The 10,000-nt window shown below is 35.4% G+C and overlaps 1 protein-coding gene across 1 annotated transcript; it reads right to left on the bottom strand.

Moving 5' to 3' along the window:
• Positions 1-4,307: 4,307 nt before the first annotated feature.
• On the bottom strand, positions 4,308-6,204 carry LOC146999987 (uncharacterized). Its single transcript, XM_085834380.1, has one exon. The coding sequence runs from the start codon at positions 6,162-6,164 to the stop codon at positions 4,476-4,478; it is 1,689 nt and encodes a 562-aa protein (XP_085690506.1). The 5' UTR covers positions 6,165-6,204; the 3' UTR covers positions 4,308-4,475.
• Positions 6,205-10,000: the final 3,796 nt, after the last annotated feature.

Here is a 10,000-nt window from a genome sequence, read left to right as displayed (position 1 = left end):
AGTGTTTACTAGTGTTGCTGGGAAGATGTCTCCCTCACTTGAAGGCAGAGAGAGTTCCAAGAACAGGATTTTTCTGAGTCCCCATACTTCTTTCCAAACCTGTACACCTTGTTGATGATCACTGATGTATCAAATGGCCATACTTAGTAAATTAGAGTAATCTTGTTTTCTTTTAAAATCTAGAAAATGATGATTCTAAAACTGGTTCCACTAGCTAAAAGCAGTGGCTGGCACTCTTCCTAGGGATCCCTTATGTAGTGTTCCTTTATATCTCCAAGGCCAACAGCAGATGGCAGAGTCCCTCCTGGGCTGTACTTCTCTGATCTATTCTCACCTGCTATGCTGCTTTCTTTCACGAAGAGAGCACATGATAACACTGAACTCATCCCGTCTTTAGTCAGCAAAAATAGCCTATTTTTTTTTTCCTCTATGGCCCAGTTGCTCATGATTTTGAGACATAATCATACATCTTGTATTGACAAAAAGAATGACACTGATTTCTAGTATATAATGAAGCATATTTTGCATGACTTCTTTTCAGGAGCCAGGAAATTCAAGATGAAGACACCATCAGTAGATGAGGAAATTCTCGTTGGATATTGCCATCACAGAAGGGATCCAATGGGCTAGTAACAAGGAAACAAACTCCCTGTCATAATTAAACCTTTTCTATGACAGCATTATTCATTGATTTTTATTTGTAGGTCCTATCCCTCCTGACCCAGTCCAATTTTTCCAAATATATTAAAACCTGAGGATTAGTCTACAGAAAATTACATTTGCGGAAACACATTGAAGCATTATATGAAGGTGAATATTTGAAAATCTATAGTAGTGTGGGGGCATTATTCTTTCTACCTCATGTACACTTAAAATCTCTAGCTACTTTCTTCCCTGTGAAAGCATGGCAGCCCACTGAGTGACTTTTTTTTGATGCATAATGATATACAAAACTTAATCACTTTGCCATATCCTGTCACCCATATCCAGCTCAAAATGCAACATCCACTTGAGAGTAGAAACATATAAATAAATTTAATAGTGTCTTGAAGCTAAAATTCCCAATTTAATCAAACCATCATTTAGAATCAGCTACTTAATACCAATGTGCTTTAAATGTACAAGTCACTGGGCTTTGTTGTGACTCTTTGCACAGGTCAATAGGGACCTTTAACCATCTTCATCCTCTCCACTCTCCTCCATTTTTATCTTCTCAGAACCCCCTGCTGATGCCCTTACTCTTCCAAAATATCTCCTTTTATTTAATGTGCCTTATTAAAATTATAATTTGACAATTGTCATTTTGATTTTATCTTGTCTCACCTAACACAATTTGAGGGGAAATACCTCTCTCCTTCTCTCTCTCTCTCTCTCTCTCTCTCTCTCTCTCTCTCTCTCTCTCTCTCTCTCTCTCATTTTTAAGAAATTCATCCAGTGGGGCTGGCATCTATATTTCCTCCATAGCTTGTCTATTTCACACAGTATAACAATCAACATTGATGATATGGATGGAAGAATCTAACCCACTATGTAGTTAGGGCATCCCCTATGAAGAGGATGTAATGTGTGGAGGGGATTGAAAAATATTTTTTAAGCACGTAAGATCAATGTGGCATGAACAATTAAAGTGCCCTCTAATTTCTAAGTAAATTCCATACTTACCTATGTCCAGAATTCTGTCTACCCATATTTCAAAAGTAAAATTACATTATCTATTTCTTCCTGTTTTACTGCATTTAATCTACGAATTACCTTGTAACCAGAAATGCTGGTAAATTTTAAAGACCTTTAAAATGTGACTCTTAGATATCGGGTTTCTTTTAAGTTTATCTCAAATTTGTAAGCAGACCCAAGGTCTATGATTTCCTTGCACTTTACAAAGAATCTATAATTCATGATTGCTATTGGCTTCAATACAATGTATTCAATCCTATTAAATTCCAGCTTTGTTTGAATAAAAATTGTCCTCCTCTAACAGTGGGTTTTCATAAAGTGAATATTGTGCTATCCAGTGTGTTGCCTCAAGAGTCTGGCAACATTTCTGATTCTACGAACAGCTTAAAGATAACCAAGGGAAAGATTGGTACAGGAAAAATAACCACCAAGTATGTTGGTATGCCAGACACCGAAGACTTTCACAGAAGGAAAATAAAAACAAAAAGTAAACAAACAAAAAAACTAAAACATACAAACAAACAAGAAAATCAAATACACAATAAAAATGGTGCAAGAATGAATCTACTGGGGCAGCATGTGAATCAGGTAATCAGGCCATTTTATATTCATTATTCATTTATTCATTATTATTTATTCATTTTTTCATTTGTTCATTTGTTCATTTGTTCATTTATTCATTTATTCATTTATTCATTTATTCATTTATTCATTTATTCATTTATTATTCATAATTTATTCACTAATTTGCATATTCGCTTATTGGTTTATTCGTTTATTTATTCGTTATTTATTCATTTATTCGTTTATTCATTTTTTATTCATTCATTCATTCATTTATTCATTTATTCATTCATTTATTTATTTATTTATTTACTTATTTATTTATTTATTTATTTATTTATTTTGGATTTCTAGGAGGCCATATGAAAATATAAATTCGAGATGCTCAATGTTTCTGAGTGTAACTCCAGAAGGAACCAGCCTGATAGGGGTTCTATGATGTAAGCTGAGATAGGGTGATGTCACAGAGAACTGGTCAGAGTTTGCACATATATTCCACTTGGAGACACTAGAATTCCTTGAAGTTGTGTTCAGTATCTTCACAGTGGTGAGTGAAAGCCAGGTCAGCTCCTAACCCACAAAGTCGTTCCAGAGGCTTTTGGTACCTGGCCTGTTTCAGAAGACAGAATCTTGAACACTAGGATATTTTTGTGGAGTATGCACCTTTATGGAGTAACTTGGACTCTCATAGCTCCTTAAGGCTATATGTTTTCCCTCCTTCAGTGAGTAACTGCACATTCTAATTTCTCTCATGTTTGGGATCTAGGGGGATGGATGGTCTACATTATTTGATCTCATGAGTTTATTAACCTTGCTAACAATATCTCATTCACAATTCCACTAATATGCCAAAACTTCCATTGTCCATGTGCATTTTAGAAGATATTAGTTCTAAATTGCTAATATGGCAAGGACTTGTTGTCCCAGTAAATGTTTTGATTACATGATGAAACAGATTTTTGATAGTATTTAGATATTATATTTAGCATTAAAACTTTTCCTTTAAAAACAATGACTATTTACTTGAAAAATTGAAATATATAGAATTCACATTGATGGTTTGTTATGTTGCTGCTGAGAATGTTTTAGCCCTTTTTACTACCCTTTCCATAGTAATCATGCACACACCCTGTTTCTACTCTTAATCAAACAAGCAAACACAATATCAAACTAAATATCCAACCAACCAAACAAGAAAATTCTGTGTTACTAAGATGAGTGCTGTCTTTATTCTCAACTTTGCATGCCTCCTCGCATATTATTGGCAAAGGCCAATTCACTTCACTTATCCCTCCTGTAAGCCCCTGGCCAAGATACATTTTAGATAGCTGGGCAAGCCATCTTTTGTAAAATTTCTCTTAATAATTAGGTATAATTCTATCCTCTTGGGATTGTTTCCCTGAATTTAATTTCTGACATAGAATAGATCCCTGTAAATAGAAGGTAGACTGAGAGAGAAAAATCACTGAATATTTAGAAATAAAACCAAGTAATGCTGAGGCAGAAGGATTTCAAGTTCAAAGTCACCTTGTTAAAGGGTAGCCTATGTAACTTAATAAGTCTCTGTCTCAAAATAAGGGTAAAAACAGAGCCAGAATAAAGACCAAGGAATACAACTTGTGAGTTCTAATTAGGAAACTATAAGCTTGTCAAACTGTGTTGTCATAAGGTAAAGGGGAAATTCCTGGATTAACTAACAATAGAATTCACAAAAGTAAAAGTCGTTTGCAATAGTGATTGTGTTTCACATCATGAGAATGTGTACATTTGGGACATGCAACAAACATAAAAATATATTTTTCAGAAAGTATTCAGAAGCAATTTGTTTCTATTCACTGAAATTAACTAGTTGAATGGACTGTATGAGTACCTCTAACCCAAATACAGCAACACAGAATTCAAGATAAGGGGGCAGTAATAAATGTCTCTTCCCTCTCTGCAGCAAAACACATGTAAAGGTCAAAAGAATAACCCAATTCAAAACAGCAGTCACTCAAAAATAAATGTTTTCAATGTTTATTTTCCAGCAAACTAACTTCAGCAAGTTAGTTTCAAGCCTTTGTCTTTTTATTGTAGGTCCAATGGTTAAAGGTGATAGAAAATGTATTGATACTTCAAAAGTTGCTGCAAATAGTGGCAATGTCCAATCAATCAGTAGTTGGGCCATTTCATATAAGTTACTGAATGTTTTATTGTTGGACAGAATGGTCCTCGGATAGAGGATTTGTAGTTAGGCTTCAAAACGCTGAATAAATTCTCTGGTAACCATTCCCAGGGAGTGTTGACAAGCTTATTTGCACATTGTAATTAGGTGCAGATCTTGCATCATAAGCCCCATAACTGTAGAGGGAGAAATGATCACCATCAGGGCCGTGAAAAGCTGGCAGTGTATTCCAGACATTCAAGAAATTGCCATATACTTGAGAAAAATTAACTCCTCCAGTACTTCCACCACTTCCAGCTGCCCCACAAAAGTTTCCATTTGCTCCGAAGTTATGTAGATTTGGTCCAAAACTGTTTTGGGTTGCTCCCACCGAATACTGACTTGACCCAAAGGCACTTGGGTTTGCCCCAAGAACATACTGGCTTATCCTGAAAACATGTGGGTTTGTCGCCAAAACATTTTGGTTTATCCAGATATTGTATGGATTTGCCACAAGAGCATAGCAGTTTGTCCTGCAGGTATCTGAGTTGGTACCCAAACTATACTGGCCTGCCCCAAAAGCATTTGGACTTGTTCCAGAAGCATATTGGCCTATCCCATAAGCATCTGAGTATGTTCTGAAAGGATACTGGTTTGTCCAGAAAGCATTTTGATTTGCCCCCAAAGCATATTGGTTTATCCCGAAAGTATTTGAAAACGCTGCCAAAGCATACTGGCTCACTCCTAAGGAATTTGCGTATGTTCCCAAAGTGTATTGGCTTATTCTTAAGGTGTTTGGAAGAGTATACTGGCTTGCCAAGAAGGTATTTGGGTTTGCCTCCAGAGCACAATGGCTTACCCATACAGTATTTGAGCTTGACCTCAAAGTATTACTGCTTGCCATGAGAGCAGTTGAATTTGTCACAAAAACATTAGAGTTCGACTGGAAAGCATTGGGGGTATCCCTGAAACCACGGACAGTTGCCAAAGGTACATCCGAGTTTGCTCTAGAAGTATATGAGTCAGCTCTGTGGGCATCTTGGTTGGCTTCTTGAGCATCGGGGTTAGCCATAGTGTGGAAGCTTGGGCTGCCTCCTCCTCTCCAATTGTTTTCTAACTCCACAGCTGGAACTGATTTTCTTGTACTATCTTTAGCTATAGTCTTTCTTTTACTCAACTGTCTAGCTGTATATTCTTTAGGGTATGCCATTTTAACTTCACAACGACTGGAGCCAATGAAATGGTACCTGGTTTTTAAGACCTTTCTAACGGGGTTTTCATCCCTGTATTTGATAAAGCCGAAAGCTCTTCTTTCCTGAGTGTCGGAACACAGTGGAAGCTCTATAGCCTCTATCTGCCCAAATGTGCCAAAGTAAGCCCTTATTTTTTCTTCAGACATCCGCGGGTTCAGCCCACCCACAAAAATCTTTTTATTGGGGAATTGAGATTCCAGGGCTTTAGCCCTTTTAAATTTTATTTTCTTGCCATCAACTTTGTGGTCTTTCACTCGAAGCACCTTCTCTACTGTGGCACTGTCTTTGAAAAGCACGAATCCAAATCCCCTAGACAGACCGGTATTTGGGTCTGTTTTTATAATAAAGTCTATTACTTCACCAAACTTAGACAAGTATTCCAGAAGTACCTGCTTGCTTATTTCTTGGGAAAGTCCCCCGATGAACATCTTACTAGCATCATGTTCGTTCTTGGTGGCATCGATTTTGAACCCTTCCCGAAATTGCTCTCTTTCATTATCCTTTCTCACAGCGAGACTGGCAGTATTCATGGTATATAGGCTGGATGGAGGTGATTTGACTGTTGGATAAACACTGGCCTAGGCACAAATGGCGGGGGCATAGCTGTCCTCAGGCAGTCGGGGAAATTATTGCACAACCGTGACGAAATAGAAACAAGCATTATAACTACAGACAAGGCAGGAGCTGCCTCTCATCCTAAACTGGGGGTGGGGTGGGGGTGGGAAAGGGTGCGGGGGGGCCAGGATAGTGTCTGATTTGTCCCTAAAAGGTGTTGATGCTTGCAATGTAAAAAGCAGGCCTGCCTATAGACTTTCTTTTTGTGTTCATAACACCCCCCAAAAGGAATAGTATGGTAGAAAAGGAAGCCTTTTCGTTGTTGATTCTGTCTTTTCATGTTACATCTCTTTGAATTTTGTTAAAAACAATTTATTTTTCCTGGACATTTCTTTGAATGTTCAAAGAACTCTTCATTTCATACTTTAGATGTGCTTCATATTAATCTTCACTATTTGAAATAAGACTGAAATGGGAAAGTAATACAAAGTTGAGACATCCTACAGGAAAAACAGAATGTCTATGGGTTTGTATATTTTACCAAAGGACTCTAAAGGAACATTTTAAAATAAAAGCTTCACTTAGATTTATTTATAACATTTACCCTTTTAATGTAAAATGCATTTACATCGTAGTGATAATATTTAGGTAATGTGCCATCATCTTCTAAGTTCTGTAAACCATTTAAGCAGTCACTCCTCATTTCTGGATGACGCAGTTAATGGTATAATATGTTGGTTTTCTCTTTTATTTCTCATAATACTGTTTTCCAGATGCTGTAACATACAATAATATTTTCTTCTTTATCCATTGTGTGAATGTAGTAAATTTTGTTTTCATATTTTACAATATCACTTACCATTTTGGTTTTTTCCTTTATTCCATATATGAAAACATTCACACACACACACACACACACACACACACAGAGGACTTTTTTCTGTCAACCATTTTTGTTTATTTGCTTGTTTGTTTGTTTCTTTCTTTCTTTCTTTTTTCTTTCTTTCTTTTTTGTGGACAGTTAAATATATACTCCCCATTTTTCTTTTCTATCGAGAAAGCATTTAATATTGAGATTTTTTTCCCAATATTTAAAACACACAGATCAAATTTTAGATTTGTTTTTTTCTTTTCTTTGGGCAATTTCTGTGCTTGTAACTACCCATTAGATATAATGTACTTATTTGTCTATTATTTCCTCCTTCTAATATTATTCCTATGAAAAGGGAGATTTTATGTGTCTCCATATTTTTTCCCAAAGTTCATGTATAGAACTATTCTAGAGGAATATTAATGTTTATGGCATCATTACTATGTTAAGAATCATGGCCAACTATCCCTCTCCAAATTGAAGGCTTAAATATTAAGAATAATTTAAATACCAGAAATTAAGCTACATTCTATAAATACCTTCAGGACTCGACAGTTGCAACTTACCACATAATGGTCTTTATGCTTGCCTCCTTGATTCAATGGATGGGACCAGTTCAAAGTTGGAAAATGTTGACTGTGAAGATATAAAATACAGCTTCATGGCATGATAGATGCACCAGTGGAGGAAAGTTGAGATCAGGGAAGTGGGTGTGGGTGGGTGAGTAGAGGAACACCCTCTTTTGAGCAGGGGGAGAGAGGATGGGATACAGAGTTTCTGAGAGGCGGGAAACCAGGAAAGGAGATAACATTTGAAGTGTAAATAAATAAAATATCCAATAAAAATAAGTAAACATAAAAATATAGCTTCATAATATGCTGATGAATATGATCAATTTTCTACGGATTTTACTTGCCAAGAAACAGCAATTTTTTTTAAATATTCACTATTCCACCATCATTTTTCCCTTTGAATCAAAGTGTTATGACCATCCATAGAAGATGTCACTGGAAGCCAGGGAAAACAGTTTTCTATCACTTTTCTTAACATGGACAAATTTCACATATGAAAATTCCGCTTGAGAACTCTCTTAGCTGTCAAAGCCACCATTCCTGTAAGAAGAGGCTTTTGTAATTAACAAAATATTTTTATAGGTGGGTTAGTAAAGGTTCTCTAGGGAAAAAGATCTTCTCTTTCTGTTTACATACCGTTACATGCACACACATACACTCATAGGCAAACACATACACACAGCTTCACACACAACCTAATACACACACAGACACACGAGCACACGTACAAACACACGTTCAAGCACACACACACACATATACTGGAGTGGGTTGATGAAATGACAGAGAAGGAATGCACTTGCTAGCAAAGCAAGAGCAAGAAGGCAAGAATAAGAAGCTTTCTTTTTCCATGTCCTTTTGTAGGCTCCAGCAGAGGAGTGTATTCCTGCCTCAAGATCCAGATTAATAGCATGTTTCTTCTTGACTCAATGGTTCAAACCAAGTCCCTCCCTCCCAAGAAATCCCACAGGTTTGTTCTAAATTTCTTGATTGTAGTTCACTCCAGAGGTTGACAACCAAGAGTAGCCATCACAATAGGTCTTTAGTATATTTATCTAGGCCCTGTGATGTCTGTACTTATATCAGTTAAATTTCTCATGAAATGTGGGTGTTTTATACTGTAGGAATTATCATCTCTTTGAATCAATAGACTATTTCCATACATGGCACCAAGAAAACAATAATGAAAACAGTTTCTTTAAGAATGAATAATATTGTCAATAAAATTGAAGTGTAAGGAAAATAAGTTATTTCACAAGGAAAACTTAATCCTTTAGCAAAAGTTTGCTATATCATACTTTTGTTATATTTGGGACCCTGTCTTACTCTAAATTTTTCAGCTTGCTTAACATTGTAGTAGTCCCTTAGATTTTTTTCTTGAGAACCTACAATAATTTTCTATACATCATGTTACCTTACATCTAATACCCATTTCATTCTTACCATCTATCTCACTATCTGGTAGCAGCTGGTCTAATAAAAAAAAATGGTGTGAACCCCATATGTATATATTTTTGTATTTTTAGTGACCACGGATTGTTATTATATTTGAGAAGATTAGGAGACATGGCTTTGTTTGAAGAAGTGTCCTATTGAGTGTAGCCTTTGAAGAGTCAAAAGCCCACACCAAGCTCAGTGTCACTTTCTCTGCCTATGGATGAGAATGTAGTTCTTAACTACTACTCTAACATCTGCCAGCATTCTACCATGCTTCCGGAAACTGATCAATTTTAGGGACATTTTTGAATACTTGTGTATTTTTTCTTTTCTTTTCTTTTCTTTTTTTTTTTTTTTTTCGAATTTTAGGGTTTTTTTTTTCAGCATTCTATTTTAAATTTTATTTATTTATTTATTCATTTTACTGGTTTTGAAAAAAAAGAAAGAAAGAGAGAAAGGGAGAAATGATAGAAAGAAAAAGAAAGAAAGAAAGAAAGAAAGAAAGAAAGGAAGGAAGAATGAAAGAAAGGAAGGAAGAAAGAGAGAAAGAGAGAAAGAGTGTAAAAGAAAGAAAGAATCAAACTTTAGGGCCATTTTTGGCATCTTTGGTTTTTTTTTTTTTTTTTTTTTTTTTTTTGAATTTTAGGGTTTTGTTTTGTTTTGTTTTATGGTTTGTAGGGTTTTAGAAGAGTGTTTTACAGTTTTTTTTTCCTTTCTAATGTATTTTTAGGGTTTTTTTTTTCTTTCTGTTTTTATTAAAGGATTTTTTAATGTATTTCAGGGTATTGGGTTTCATTTAGTATTCTGGTTATTTATTTCTTTTAATATTTCAATGTTCTTCTTAGTTGTTGTTATTGTTGTTCTTGAATATTTATTTATATTTGATGATTTTAATTTTGGCATTTCATAGTTTTAGACTTACCAAGCAATG

This window comes from Mus caroli, unplaced genomic scaffold, assembly GCF_978045245.1.
Source record: "Mus caroli unplaced genomic scaffold, Mus_caroli_1 scaffold_31, whole genome shotgun sequence".
Classification (NCBI taxonomy): domain Eukaryota; kingdom Metazoa; phylum Chordata; class Mammalia; order Rodentia; family Muridae; genus Mus; species Mus caroli.
This window is presented reverse-complemented; position numbering and strand designations above follow the sequence as displayed.

Coding starts and splice junctions, on each gene's coding strand:
- LOC146999987 (XM_085834380.1), bottom strand. CDS start 6,164: ATGAATACTGCCAGTCTCGCTGTGAGAAAGGATAATGAAAGAGAGCAA.